At 39.8% G+C, this 14,971-nt stretch overlaps 2 protein-coding genes across 3 annotated transcripts in view; both read left to right on the forward strand.

Annotated features, from left to right (window-relative positions):
- Positions 1-8,763, forward strand: part of LOC126078847 (glycerophosphodiester phosphodiesterase domain-containing protein 4-like) — an 80,341-nt gene extending 71,578 nt beyond the window's left edge. The window contains exons 13-14 of the mRNA XM_049889664.1: positions 3,622-3,769; positions 8,677-8,763. Of these exons, the coding sequence (XP_049745621.1) occupies positions 3,622-3,769; positions 8,677-8,763 (235 nt within the window). The remainder of the gene's footprint in view (positions 1-3,621; positions 3,770-8,676) is intronic.
- Positions 1-14,971, forward strand: part of PAK1 (p21 (RAC1) activated kinase 1) — a 361,730-nt gene that overhangs the window by 313,067 nt on the left and 33,692 nt on the right. The window lies entirely within an intron of this gene.

A 14,971-nucleotide genomic window follows, 5' to 3' on the forward strand; every position in this document is an offset into this window, starting at 1 on the left:
TTTTACAGATAGACATCCAGTTTTGCCAGCACCATTTGTTAAAGACACTGCCTTTTCCCCATTTAATGGGCTTTGGTTCTTTGTCAAAGATTAGTTGTCCGTGGGTGGGTGGATTTACATCTGGGTTCTCAATTCTGTTCCATTGGTCTGTGTTTCTTCTTTGTACCAGTTCCAGGCTGTTTTTACTACTGTGGGTGTATAGTAGGTAGTGTGAGGCCTCCTACCTTGTTCTTTTTCTTCAATAATGCTTTGGTTATCTGGGACCTATTTCCTTTCCATATAAAGTTGGTGATTAGTTTTTCCCTCTCGTTAAAGAATGCTGTTGGTATCTGGATTGGGATTGCATTATATCTGAAGATTGCTTTGGGTAAGATTGACATTTTCACAATGTTGCATCTTCCTATCCATGAGCATGGTATCTTTGTTCATTTATGTAGTTCTGTTTTGGTTTCTTGCGGTAGTGTTTTGTAGTTTTCTTTGTATTGGTCTTTTATGTCTCTGGTTAGATTTGTTCCTAAGTATTTTATCTTTTTAGGGGCTATTGTAAATGGTATTGTTTTCCTGATTTCCTCTTCAGAGTTCACTTTGTTGGTGTATAGGAATCCAACTGATTTTTTATGTTGGTCTTGTATCCTGCTATTCTTCTGAATCTTTCTATTAGTTCCAGTGGTTTTCTTGTGGACTCTTTGGGGTTCTCTGTGTATAGGATCATACCATCTGCAAAAAGGGATAATTTTACTTCTTCCTTTTCAATTTAGGTGCCCTTTATTTCTTTTTCTTTCCTTACTGCTCTAGCTAGGACTTCCAGCACAATATTAAATAGTGGTGATAAAGGGCATCTTTGTCTTGTTCCCATTCTCAGGGAGAATGCTTTCAGCGTATCTCCATTGAGAAAGATGTTGGCTCTTGGTTTTATATTTATATATTTTTTTTTTTTTTAAATAGATGCCCATTATTATGTTGAGGAATTTCCCTTCTATTCCTATTTTATTGAGAGTTTTTATGAGGAATGGGTGTCCATTATTTTTAAAATTAGATTGTTTTCTTACCTTTGGGTTTTGAGAGTTCTTTATATGTTCTGGATACAAGTTTGTTGCTCAGTATGTGATTTGAAAATATTTTCTCCCTTTCTGTAGCTTGTCTTTACATTCTCTCACTGGTCTTTCTGGCGGAGGAAATGTTTTTAATTTATGAAATGCAATTTTTCAGTTTTTTCCTTTTATGGATCATGTTTGTAGTATCACATTTAAGAACTCTTTGCCTAATTCAAGGTCACAAGGATTTTCTCCTATGTTTTATTTTAAAAGTATTATACCTTTACATTTTACGTTTATGTGTGATCTATTTTCACTCAGTTTTATCTAGGGGAAAGTTTAGATCAAGGTTCGTTTTCTTGGATATAGATATCCAATTGTTTCACCCTATTTGCTGAAAAGACTATACTTTCCCATTAAATTGCCTTTGCGCCTTTGTCAAAACAATTTGGCCATATCTGTGTAGGTCTGTTTCTTTTTTCTTTCTTTTTTATTGTGGTAACATAAAATTTACCGTTTTAAGATTTTTGACTACAATTCAGTGGTGTTAAGTACATTCTTAATGTTGCGTTACTATCACTTCTATTTCCAGATCTTTTCATCATCCCATGTAGAAATTCTATACCCATTAAACAGCAACTCCCCTTTTTCTCCTCTCCTCAGCCCTTGGTAACCTCTATTCTATTTTCTGCCTCTATGAATTTGCCTATTCTAGGTACCTTGTATAAGTGGAATCAAACAGTATTTGTCCTTTTGTGTATTTCAGTTAGCCTAATGTCCTCAAGTTTATATTTATTGAATTTATCTCTAGGTACTTTATAACTTGAATGCTATTATGAATGATACTGTTTTTTATTTCTTTTTCTATTTGTTCATTGTTAGCATATAGGAATAAATTTTATTTTTGCATATTAAATATGTTTTACAGTCTTACTAAATTTATTAATTCTCATGTGGAACCTGTACATAGACCAAGAGGCAGTCTTTTGAACAGAACAAGGGAATACTCTGTGGTTTAAAGTCCGGAAAGGTATGAGTCAGGGTTGTATCCTTTCACCATACTTATTCAATCTGTATGCTAAGCAAATAATCTGAGAAGCTAGGCTATATGAAGAAGAATGAGGCATCAGGATTGGAGGAAGACTCATTAACAACCTGTGTTATGCAAATGACACAACCTTCCTTGCTGAAAGTGAAGATTATTTGAAGCACTTACTGATGAAGATCAAAGACCACAGCCTTCAGTATGGATTACACCTCAACATAAAGAAAACAGAAATCCTCACAACTGGACCAATAAGCAACATTATGATAAACGGAGAAAATATTGAAGTTGTCAAGGATTTCATTTCACTTTGATCCATAATCAATGCCCATAGAAGCAGTATTCAAAAAATCAGGCAATACATTGCATTGGCCAAATCTGCTGCAAAAGACCTCTTTAAAGTATTAAAGAGCACGGATGTCACTTTTAGAACTAAGGTGTGTCTGACCCAAGCTTTGGCATTTTCATTGCTCATCATCCCAAACAGAAACCTTGTACTCATTAAGCAAGCAGTCCCCATTCTCCTAGCACCCTAACCCCTGGCAGCCACAACTCTATATTTTGTTTCTATGGATTTACATATTCTGGATAATTCGTATAAATGGAATCACACAATATGTGGTCTTTTGTGTCTGGCGTCTTTCACTTAGCATAATGTGTTTGAGGTTCATTCACATTGTAGCATGAGGCAGTACGTCATACTTTTTTATGACTGAATAATATATATCCTTCCGTCCATTGTATGGATATGCTACAGTTTCTTTATCCAGTCATCCAGCGATGGACATTTGTCCTGTTTCCACCTTTTGACTATTTGAAATAGCTTTTGTTTGGATAAACCAAAACCAAACCCATTTCCATGGAGTCGATTCAGACTCATACGGACCCTATAGGACAGGGTAGAACTGCCCCATAGGGTTTCAAAGGAGTGGCTGGTGGATTCAAAGTGCCAACCTTTTGGTTAGCAGCCGAGCTTTTAGTCACTGTACCACCAGGGTTCCAAACTTGTATTGCCAGAAATGGGATTCGAATACCTGTTTCAAATTTTTGGCAGGTTTTTTTTTTATATAGCAAGGAGAGAATCACTGAATCATATGCTAACTATGTTTATCTTTTTTAAGATATCATGAAACTATTTTCCAATGATTAAATATTCAGGAATTTGCAAACTGGTTTTACCAGTGATAGCTGAAATTGGCCAACATAGGAGTATTTACATCATGGAAATTTGCAAATGCCACAAATAAGGAATTCCTTTCTCCCTCTCTCTCCTCCCCCTGCCCCTCTCTTTTTTTTCCTTTTCCTTAGGAGATCCAGTTTACCAGCACACCACGCTGCTAAGGGAGCAGAGGCATTGAATTCAGCCCTTTATCCCGTTGCAATGTGAGCCTATTCTGTCATATTCCATCATAAGTCATCCCAGGACCCACTGCTCCTGGTGATTTAGACAACAGCCTTTCAATAACATGGTGGCTTTTCCTTTTGTCGATGATGAGCGTGAGACTAGATCTAAATACCCTGTGGGTTCTCTTTTTATTTCAGAGATTATAAAGCCGCTAACATCACCATCAACTTATATGTCGTCAATAAGCCTTGGCTCTTCTCACTGGCCTGGTGCTCCAGAATTCATTCAGTCACCACAGACAACATTAAGCTCCTGAGTGAGATTGACCACCCTCACTTCTTCATGGTGAGCTGGTTGCCCATATTGTTCTTCCAAGCCTGGTACCATAGGGATCTATGTCCTCCCACCTCACCCTACATTACCCACTGTACAGTCCACTAGGGAGCTATTTAAGAGTAGAGATTTCTTTGATATTGGAGATATACCATTTTCCCTTCTCTCACCTAGATCCTTCTGTGATTTGCAGGGAGAGATTAATTAGTATTGCCATTTATTGAATTACTTCTAAAATATGCTTTTGGATATTTAACCCTCTAAGTTAGCTACTGTTATCATTCCCATGAGGAAATTGAAGCTCCTAGAGTCTAAGATCCTTCTGCGAGGTCTCATGATGTGGGATTCAGAATGAGGTCTGACTCCAGAGCTTTGTTACTTTCCTAAAGGCGTGGCAACAATGAATAATGGCATGGAGTATGAGGAGAAAACCAAGTGTATGAACAAAAGTGAAAACTAACCATCACAAGTTGCTTTTGCACCTCTGTCAAAAATCAGTTGGGCATATTTGTGTGGGTCTATTTTTGGGTTTCTACTGGGTTTCATTGGTATAAAAACTGTGTACCCTGAACAAAACACTTCTGAAGAAGGGAGCCAGTGTCCAGTTGCCTAGCTTGGTTTTCCCTTCTGACCCTCCTACTGCTCATTGCCAGAGGCTTGGGGACCTGAAGGACCTGGGTTGTAATACCTGCCAAATCCTGTCAGTAACTGTCAGTGGAAGGAGCCCCAGCTAACCAGTTAACTGCTACAGAGTCCTTTTATCTTATTTGGGAAGACAGTAGATTGAGCAGGTTGGGACACAATAGCATACAAGCAGAAAACAGTTTAAATTTTCCTCACTGACGTTTAAAACCTGCTTTGTAAGCTAGGCTTTTCCCTCCCCTGAATGAAGTATCACTTAGGTCCCATAGCTTTTTTAGCCACTCTTAGACACTTTTTTGAAGTTTACTTTTAGTCATAAAAAAGCCTTATTTCAGAATTTAAGTGCCTGTTCTAGAGTAATAACCCAAACTCCAAACTGTAGTGATGTAAAGCTTTTGGCAGAGAGCGCTGAAGTGGGCAGAGGTCTCTGGTTTCCATCTTCCTACGTCTGCCCTCCCTAATCCCCATTTCTAACCTATCAAGGGTCAGGACCAGAAGGGAGAAGGGATTAGGGAGAGGGGTTCAGAGTACTGTCTCACAGGGCCCATACTGCATTAAAGGCCCCGTGATGGCAGGTGTCAAATCTCTGAGCTCTCCTCTCTCTGGTGGTTTCCATGGGTTCCTGGAGATGACCTGCAGGGAACCTTGGATGACAGGTTTGTTGGCCCAGGAAAAGCTTCCTCACCCACCTGCCCCCATATAACTTCCCTCTCAGCCCTCCAGGATTCTGCAGTTTACTGCACCCAAACTCCGTTTCGTGGTGTGTTAAGAGCTATGGCTGCTAACTAAGAGCTCAGCAGTTCGAATCCACCAGTCACTCCTTGGAAACTATGAGGCAGTTCCACTCAGTCCTGTAGGGTTGCTATGAGTTAGAATCGTCTCAACGGCGGTGGGTTTTTTTTTTCCTTTTTTTGTAAACTCCCTTTACGGGAGTCACATCACTCCTCTAATCACAGCCCCAACCTCCAAGTCAAGAAAGTACAGCCATCTCTCCTTTTTTGCCCAGCTACTTCAAGCTGAAATTCTAGGAAACACAGGCCAGGGAATCTCCAAGCAGTCTTCTTGAAGCCCCTCTTAGTTGGCCTGAGGTGAGAGGAAAGCAACCTGCCCCTATCACCATGGGTGGGGTGGGAAGCACAATATGTAGACAACTCTAAGAAATCCTCCACGGGAATTCAGCAGAGGCCTGTGGAGAGGACCTAGCCCCTCACTTTGGAACATGGGGCCCTTAGCCCCCCTGTTCAGTCCTGACCTGTGGAGCCTTACTTGAAACAGCAAGAAAAAGTCCCACTTTAACATCCTCTTATTACTTACTGTAAAGCAGGGACAAGAAAATCCACCTTTCAGGTTTTCTGTGTCAGGATTAAATGAGATATTATGAGTTATAGCGCTGTTGTTTTGAGTACTGAGTAAACTGTGAGTTGTGGGTGTGAGCCCAGGACAGAGACCAGTCAAGGTGAGAAATAGGGACTGGAGGCAAAAATGTGTGTTCAGCCCAACTCCAGTAGGCAGGGTCTGTGGTCAGGGCTTTTTTAATGTTCTGTAGAATTTCTATATATTTTTCTAACATTTTTGTTCTTTTTAATGGATTATAAATGTAAGCTTGTTTATTACATAAAATTCAGTCATTACAAAAATGCATAATTCTGAAAGCAATACATGCCTCCATAATCCTATCCCCCCAAATCAGTAATGTCTCATTCAAAGTTGTCCCCTTGGGAGGCTACACATTTACTTAAGTGCTACCACTGTTGCTGAAAGCCTTTTTTTTTCTTTTTAATGTTTGAATTGGTAATAAATTCATGTGTTTCAAAATTCAAAATATCAAAAGATATAGGTGGAAAATCTTTCCTCCACACCTGGCCAAGCCTTGTTTAAAGGGCACAATATACAGTTCCAGGCTCCTGCTGTGTGTCACTGCTTCAGGGAGGTGGGGCCAGCATCCCACGCTCTGGAGTCAGATTGTGCAGGTTCAAATCTTGGCTCCAGTATTTATATTGTCAACTTGGAAATCTTAATTAACCTGTCCATGCCTCAGTGTGTTGTTTTGTAAATTGGAGATAATAATATTCCAGTAGAAGTACTTTGATCCAACACAATTGGACTGATCATTGGTCAGTTAATTGAAAAAGTTAGTTGAAGCAGGGATTTATTAAAAAAAAAAAAAAAAGATACACATGCTATTAGGTAGCTTTTACTGCTTTAAAAAAAAATACCTCAAAACTTAGCGGCTTAAGACAAAAGGCATTATTTCTCATAATTCTGTACAACGGCTGAGTAGTTCCTCTGGTCTGAGCCAGTATGGCTGGGCTAGATGCTCTAGGATGGACTCACTCCTATGTCTGGGGCCTTACCAGGATGGTTGGGACAGCTGGGATGACTGGGTCTCTCTCCATGTGGTCATAAACCGTCACGGAGGCTAGCCTGGATGTGTTCACCTAGTGGCAGAAGGGTTCCCAGCCTCAAGGGAGGCCAAGCCTCAATGCCCAGGCACTTTTCCAGGTTCTCCCAGTGTTATGTTTCCTAATGCCTGATTGGCCAAAGAACATCACATGGCCAAGTCCAGATTCAAGGTGAGGGAGAAACAGACTTCACATCAGGTTGGTGAGGAGCAGCAAAGCCACATGGCAAAGAAGCCTGCATAGAGGCTTGGGAGGAGTAGTGTGGTTGTTTTTGTAAACAGTCTACCACAGACATGCCTTACACATGTTAATTTAATTTAAACTATTCATTTATTCACCTTTTGTATAGGGCCAAGGTCTTTTCTTTGAGGATACTTCAGCTGATTGAATTCTGTGTTCTCTTGGTTCTTTTAACACCCAACGAACCAGCTGTGATTTCTAATTTTTGTTTCTTTAAAGTGAAATGAGAAAGTCATTGGGGAAAACAAACCTGAAGGAGGAATTCATCTACTTTTTTATAATTCCCCTACTCCAGTCTCTTACACTATTCCACCCTCACCTAATTCCATTGCAGTTTATTTTTTATAGTGACCTATTCTGTCTTCATTGAATGTTTCAAAGCATTGACTTAATTTTCTTGACAATGACATACTTTTTTTCACTCTGATTTTGTAGATTTAAGCAATATTTAATTACACTGCAGAATTACAATAACAAGTAATACTGACCCAACTAAGCCATTTGGAGACAAGGGCAACTGATTCTTGGTGAACATACTGTTCACCTGCTGAGCGTCCTGGAGCAGTCAGTAGGCCAAGGCATCGGTCAGTATGTTTCCCAGAGGGAATTAAGGGCCTCGGTTTAGAGGAGGCTCATTAAGAGCTTCCACTATACCTGCCTCATGGGGTTGTTGTGAGGACATGAAAATGCCTTCAAAGTTCTTAGAACACCTACCTGGCTCCTAATAAATAGTCATTAAATGTTTGTTGTTATCATTATTATCACGATCCTTAGTGTTATTATTATTCAGTCCAAGGGAAGACCTTGATACAGGGTTGAGAGTGACCTGAGAAATAATAAAATGTGCCAGCTGCTGTGGTATCGAGTGAAATTGGAGTAGGGGGAACATTGGAGCTGGGAAGGGAGGATCAAACTAGGGAATTGTGAAACTCACATAGGAGGACCCAGGAGATAGGACTGTAGGAATTGGGTGATTCAGGCAAGAAGCATGGAGAAGGGGCATGTAAGGTAAGGGGGTATTATAATTTCAACATATTTAAAGCATGATAATTTAGAACAGTGGTTCCCAAATGCTGGTTCACAAACTAGTTGCTTCAGCATCATCTGAGAGGCTTGTTAAAAATGCAGAGATTCTGATTCCGTACATCTGTAGTGAGACCCAGGAACCTGTATTACTAAAAGCTGCCCAGGTAGATTCGTACAGACACATTTAGGAACACATGCCATGAAAACATAGAGGACTAGAAGAAAAGAAGCCTGGGCTGTAGTCCTGGTCCAGAACAGACTTCCTATCGGACTTTTCTGGACCCAGCTTCACATCTGTATAATAGGAAGAATTACTGTGAACACAGTGAATTTCTCAGACCTCTGTCTTGAGGGTCAAGGGAGATGAAGGGTATAAAGTATTTTGTCCCTAGTAGGGCTCCCTGCATGTGTAAAGGGTAGTTCTTAGGATAGCAGCAGGTACTCTGTGTGTTTGAGACCACCATGTCAGTCAGTGCTCCTCCACCTGGTCTATCCCCCCTTCTGTCCCTCTTCTAGCTCTTGTAGCAGAGCGAGGGACTTGGCCCACGTGATCTAAAATCCCTTCCAACTGCAAAGTCCTTTAACTGTTACTCATTTCATGTTTTACAGACACCAAGGTACTATATGTTCATATGGCTTCTCATAGATGGTATTTCTGCAGTTTTAATTTTTGCCATATTTTATTTTCACTGGTAAGTATATATTTATATATTTTAAATGATTTGCTTCCCAAAATAAAATGATAAATGGTTCTTACAGAAGTTAAGTGGGGGAGGGGGAAGAGTTACATTCTTTTTGTAATCCCACTTGGGCAAATTCTCAGGAAGATGGTGTTTATAATCTGAATTTCTTGTTTCTTCTCATGCTGCCCGCTGCTCCTCACTCCCCTACTTTCTTCCCAACATTAGAAAATATTTTAAGGATGAAGACTCTCAGTGAAGCTTAGCCAGTGCACACTACCAAGGGTTCACTATGTAGCTTCTGGGAGAGGGCAGGAGTTGAAGGTTGGCCAGGACAAGTGCCTCCATATTCTCACATTACAGGAAACTGAGTATAGCGAGGTGTTGTGCAAAGAGCAAGTTCACCAACTGGGAAGCCTGGGTTTTAGCGCTGGCTTTACCCCCTTTTTTTTTTTTTTTCACTCCTTAGTTGTTGAGTGAATCTGGGAAAATAACCGTCCCCTTCTGGGCCATAGTCTTTTTATCTGTCCAAGAAAATTATATTTGAGAGACATTTCAGGGAAAATCCTACAGGATTGGAAGTTCAAGGTAAAAGGGGGAATGTCCTGGTTGAAGAAGGATAGTAGCTTGGGGAGAGAGTGGTAGCTTAGGTCCCATCATGGCTTGTCATTTCTTGATTTGTGACTTATCTTTTAAAGGGTGGGGGCAGAGGGGGGCGGGAAGAACAAACCCTCTGCGTAATGAGAGTTTGGCTTCGTAGTTTTCCTTCCAGGCCACTGCCTTGAGTTATTGCCTTTTTTCAGAGAAGCCTGTGAGGTTCATGAATGATCTGCTTTTTTTCCAGGTGGAAAGGGAAACAGAGAGATAAAATGTACATAAGAGCCAACATTCGCAAAGGTAAAGTAAGAAGCCTAGCTCACTCCTATTTCTCCACCTCTACCCATTGGCTCCCTTAGAAAAAGTACAAGTTAACCTGACCCCCAAGGCCCTACACTTTGAGTTAGTGATAAGAACATTAAGAATTTTTCCTGTTTTTAAGAGTTCTTAGTTGCATGCTACGGAAATCAATTTTGCCTCACCCACACAGAAAGAGAATCTATTGAAGAGCTATTTGGGCACCTCCAAGAGACACACCTAGAAGGTGCAGAACCAGGTTTAGAACCAGGGAAAGAACAAGGACGACTTGGCAGAAGCCAGGACCTCAGCCAGCACCACAGCCCAGCCCCATTCAGGCTGAGGAGAAGAGAGCCCTGAACACTAAACACACAGTGCCACATCTTGCGCCACCGCCACGTCCAGGATGGGCATGTACCGCTGCACCTGCTGCCGCCACTTCTGCCGCCAGAAGGCGTTCATTGCCCCTCACCTGTGAGGGTGTGTTTTCAGCACGTTAAAGGAATCGGTCCTTTGTCTTCTTTCTTACATAGTTTCTTATGAAGTCTTCAGTGTTCTTTTCTTCATCCCTCTGTTCATAGCGATTGTTCCCTTTATTACTGATTTTCAATAATTTGATTATAGCTTATATTGGGCTGTGTGTGTGTTTATGAGAGAGAGCGTGTGTATGTGTTTTTATCCTGCTTGAGTTTGTTGAACTTCTTAGATCGTTACAGTTTTCATCAAATCTGGAGAAAATTTCAACCTTTATTTCTTCAAATATTTTCCTGCCCCACCCCCTTAGGGATTCCAGTTACATGAATGTTAGACAGTTTGATATTGTCCCACAGGTTACTGAAACTCCATTTGTTTTTCTTTTAATCCTTTTCTGTTTCTGTGCTTCGTTTTGGATAGATTGTATTTTTGTGTGTATTTTTTATTGCTGGGGAACAAATTGCCACAAACCTAGTAGCTTGAAACAACACAAAACAGATTATTTCGCAGTTTCTCTGAGTCAGTAGTCCAGGCATGAGTTAGTCTGGTCCTCTGCTTAGGGTATCACCAGACTAAAATCAAGGTGTCGTCCAGGGCTGCAGTCTCATCTAAGGCTCAGGGTCCTCTTTCAAGCTTAATGATTACTGGCAGAATTTAGTTCCTGGCAGCTGTAGGACTGAAGTCACCCGTTTTCTTACTGGCTGATGGCAGAGTTTTGTTCTCAGCTCCTAGAGGCCGCCTTCAGGCCCTAGCCACGTGGCTGTCTGAGAACATGGCACCTTTACTTCAAAGCCAACAGGAGACTCTCTCTCCTGTCTGGTATGATAGAGTCTTATGTAATATAATCATGGGAGTGACTATCCCCATTACTTTGTTACATAGTGTAGCCTGATGAAGGTCTCAGTCACATTCAAGAGAAGTGGATTATCCAGGGCATGTATACCACAGGATGGGCGTCTTGGGAGCCATCTTAGAATTCTGCCTCCCACACTTGTCTGCAACTTCGCTGATCTTTTCTTCTCTAATACCTAACCTGCTTAATCTCGGCCAGTGAAATTTTCATTTCAAATATTGTACTTTTCATCTCCGGAAATTCCTTTTTTTTTTTTTAATCTTCCATTTCTCATGTTCATGTTTCCTTTAAATATCTGAACATAGTTTAGTTATATTTGTTTTAATATCCTTGTCTGCTAATTCCATCATCTATTATTTCTGGGTTTGTTTCTATTGACTGACTTTTCTTCTGGATATGGATCACATTTTCTGGCTTCTTAGCATGTCTAGTTTCTATCATTATTTATCATATAAGAAATTAAAATCAAGAAATCCTGAAAATATTTATTTACTGATTCACTTTCAAAAGTTACATTGTGGTGAAATATATGTAACAGTTTGCCTGCCAACTTAAGCATTTTGAAGTGTACAATTCAGTGACTTTGATTTAGATTCACTGTGCTGTGCTATCATTACCACTATCCATTTCCCAAAGTTTTACATCACTCCAAACAGAAACTCAGTACCCTTTCAGCAATAACTACATTTCCTCCTCTGCCCAGCCTCTGGGAACCACAAACGAACTTTAGTGTCTGTGCAGTTGCCTATTCTAGGTATTTTATAAAAGTGGAATTGTACGATATTTATTCTTTTGTGTCTGGCTTTTTTCATTCAGCATAATGTTTTCAAGGTTCATCCATGTATCAGAATTTCATTTCTCTTTATGGCTGAATAATATTCTACTGTATGTATATACTACATCTTGTTTATCTGAGTATCTGTCAATAGACACGTGAGTTGTTTTTACATTTTGGCTATTGTGAGTAATACTGCAATAAATATTAGCATACACATATCTGTTGGAGCACCTGTTTTCAGGTCTGTTGGATATATACCTAGGAATGGATTGATGGGTCATATGGTAATTCTGTGCTTAACTTTTTGAAGAACTGCCAAACCGTTTTCCGTAGCAGTTACACCATTTTACGTTCCCACTAGCGATACGCAAAGGATTTCAATTTTTCCACATCCTCGACAACACTTGTTAGTTTCCATTTTTCTGACAATAGCCGTCCTAGTGGATGTGAGATGATAGCTCATTGTGGTTTTGATGTGCATTTCCCTAATGACTAATGACTTTGAGCATCTTTTCATGTGCTTATTGACCATTTGTATATCTTCTTTGCAGAAATATCTATTCAGATCCTTTGCCCATTTTAAAATTGGGTTGTTTGTCTTTTTGTTGTTTATAAGTGTTATTTATATATTCTGGATATTAAGCCCTTATCAGATATATGGTTCCCAACTATTTTCTCCCATTGTACAGGTTGTTTTTTCACTTTCTTGATAAAATCTTTTTATTCACATTTTTTTCACTTACATAAAGCTAAATTTATCTATTTTGTTGTCTTGAGGTTTTACCTCTGTTCTTGTAAGAGTTTTATCGTTTTAGCTCTTATATTTAGGTTATTGATCCATTTTGAGTTAATTTTTGTACACAGGCAGTCCCTGGGTTACGCACACCCGACTTACGGACAACACGTACTTGCCGTTTAATGTTACATAAATTTGCCCTCTGTTTGAAATGATTGACCAATCTTGCTCATAACAAATTCTTCATCACAGTCACCTTCACTTGCTGCGTGGCAGCGTTTAAATCACTGAAAAGGCGTCGAGCCTTTTCTTGCACTAAAGTAAGGCTAAATAAGAACCATGTGCACCTATTCCAACTTACCTACAAATTCTTAAAGATGCTGTCAGGAGCAGATCTCGTTCATAACCCCAGGACTGCCTGTATATTGTGAGGCATAAGTCCAACTACATTCTTTTGCATGTGGTGATCCAGTTGTCCAAGCACCATTTTTTGCTTTTTTACTGTAGATGAAGATTTACAGAGCAAATTAGCTTATTAAACAATACACAGAATTGTTTTGTGACATTGGTTTCCAGCCCCATGACATGCCAACGCTCTCCCCTTCTTGACCTTGGGTTCCCCATTACCAGCTTTCCTGCCCTCTCCTGCCTTCTAGTCCTTGCCCCTGGGCTGGTGTGCCCATTTAGTCTCCCTTTTTTAATGGGCCTGTCTGATGTTTAGCTGACGGGTAAACCTCATTAGTGACTTCAGTCGTGAGTTAAAAGGGTGTCTGGGGGCCATACTCTCAGGATTTCTCCAGTAGAATTTTGTTCTACAGTTTTCTCCAAGTCTGTCCAGGACTCCCTATTGTGATCACTGTCAGAGCAGTCGGTGGTGGTAGCTATGCACCATAAAGTTGTGCTGGACTCAGTCTGGTGGAGGCCATGGTAAATGTGGTCCATTAGTCCTTTGGACTAATCTTTTCCCTTGTGTCTTTGGTTTTCTTCATTCTCCCTTGCTCCCAATGGGGTGAGACCAGTGTAGTATCTTAGAGGGCCACTCAAGCTATTAAGACCCCAGATGGTACTCACCAAAGTAAAATGTAGAACATTTTCTGTATAAACTATGTTATGCCAATTGAGCTAGGTGTCCACTGAGACCAGCACCACTTATTGAAAGGCAGGTCTTTCCCCACTGAATGGACTTGGCACCTTTGTCAAAAAGCAATTGGCTGTAGGTGTATGGGCTTATTTCTGAAACCTCAATTCTATTCCGTTGCACTATATATCTGTCCTTATCCTGTACCACACTGTTTTGATTGCTGTAGCTTTACAGTATGTTTTGAAATTGGGAAGTGTGAATCCTCCTACCTTATTCTTTGCAATATTGAGGATCAACTTTTCCATTTCTGCAAAAAAGAATCTTGATAGGGATTGCATTCGATCTGTAGATCACTTTGGGTAAGAATGACATCTTAACAATATTAAGCTTTCCAACTTATGAAAACAGGATGTCTTTCCATTTATTTAAAATTTCTCTAATTTCTTTCAGCAGTGTTTTATAGTTTTTAGTGTGCACGTTTTTCGCCTTCTTGGTTAAATTTATTCCTACATATTTTATTATTTTAGATGCTATCATAAATGCGATTGTTCTCTTGATTTCCTTTTCAGATTATTCATTGCTGGTGTATAGAAACACAACTGATTTTTCCGTGTTGATTTAGTACTCTGAAACTTTGCTAAATTCATTTATTAGCTCTAGTAGCCTTTTTTGTATACTTTTAGGGATTTTCTATACATAGGATCATGTCTGCAAATAGGGATAATTTTACTACTTCCTTTCCAATCTGGATGCTTTTAATTTCTTTTTCTTGCCTGATTGCTCTGTCTAGAACTTCCAATACAATGTTGAATAGCAGTGGTGAAGGAGGACATTCTTGCGTTTTTCCTGATCTTAGGGGGAAAGTTTTCAGTCTTTCACCATTGAGTATGATATTTGCTGTGGGTTTTTCATAAATGCCCTTTATCGTGTTGAAGGATTTCCCTTCTATTCCCAGTTTGCTGATTGTTTTTATCATGAAAGAGTGTTGGATTTTGTCAAATACTTTTTCTGCGTCAATTGAGATGATCATGTGGTTCTTTTCCTTCATTTTATTAGTGTGGTGCATTGCATTTATTGATTTCCTCATGCTGAGCCACCGTTGCATTCTTGGGGAAAATTCCACTTGGCCATGGTCGGTAATGCTTTTAAGGTGCTATTGGATTCAATTTGCTAGTATTTTGTTGAGAATTTTTGGATCAATATTCATAAGAGGCATTGATCTATAATTTTCTTTCCTTGTGTTGTATTTAACTGCTTTTGGTATCAGAGTAATGCTGGCCTTACAGAATGAGTTAGGAAGTCCTCCCCTCCCCTTCTTCTCCTTTTTTTTTTAAATAGTTTGAGCAGAAATGGTGTAATTCTTTGAATGGTAGAATTCACCAGTGAAGTCATCTGGTCCTGGGCTTTT

The sequence above is a fragment of the Elephas maximus genome, chromosome 7, assembly GCF_024166365.1.
Source record: "Elephas maximus indicus isolate mEleMax1 chromosome 7, mEleMax1 primary haplotype, whole genome shotgun sequence".
Lineage (NCBI taxonomy): Eukaryota > Metazoa > Chordata > Mammalia > Proboscidea > Elephantidae > Elephas > Elephas maximus.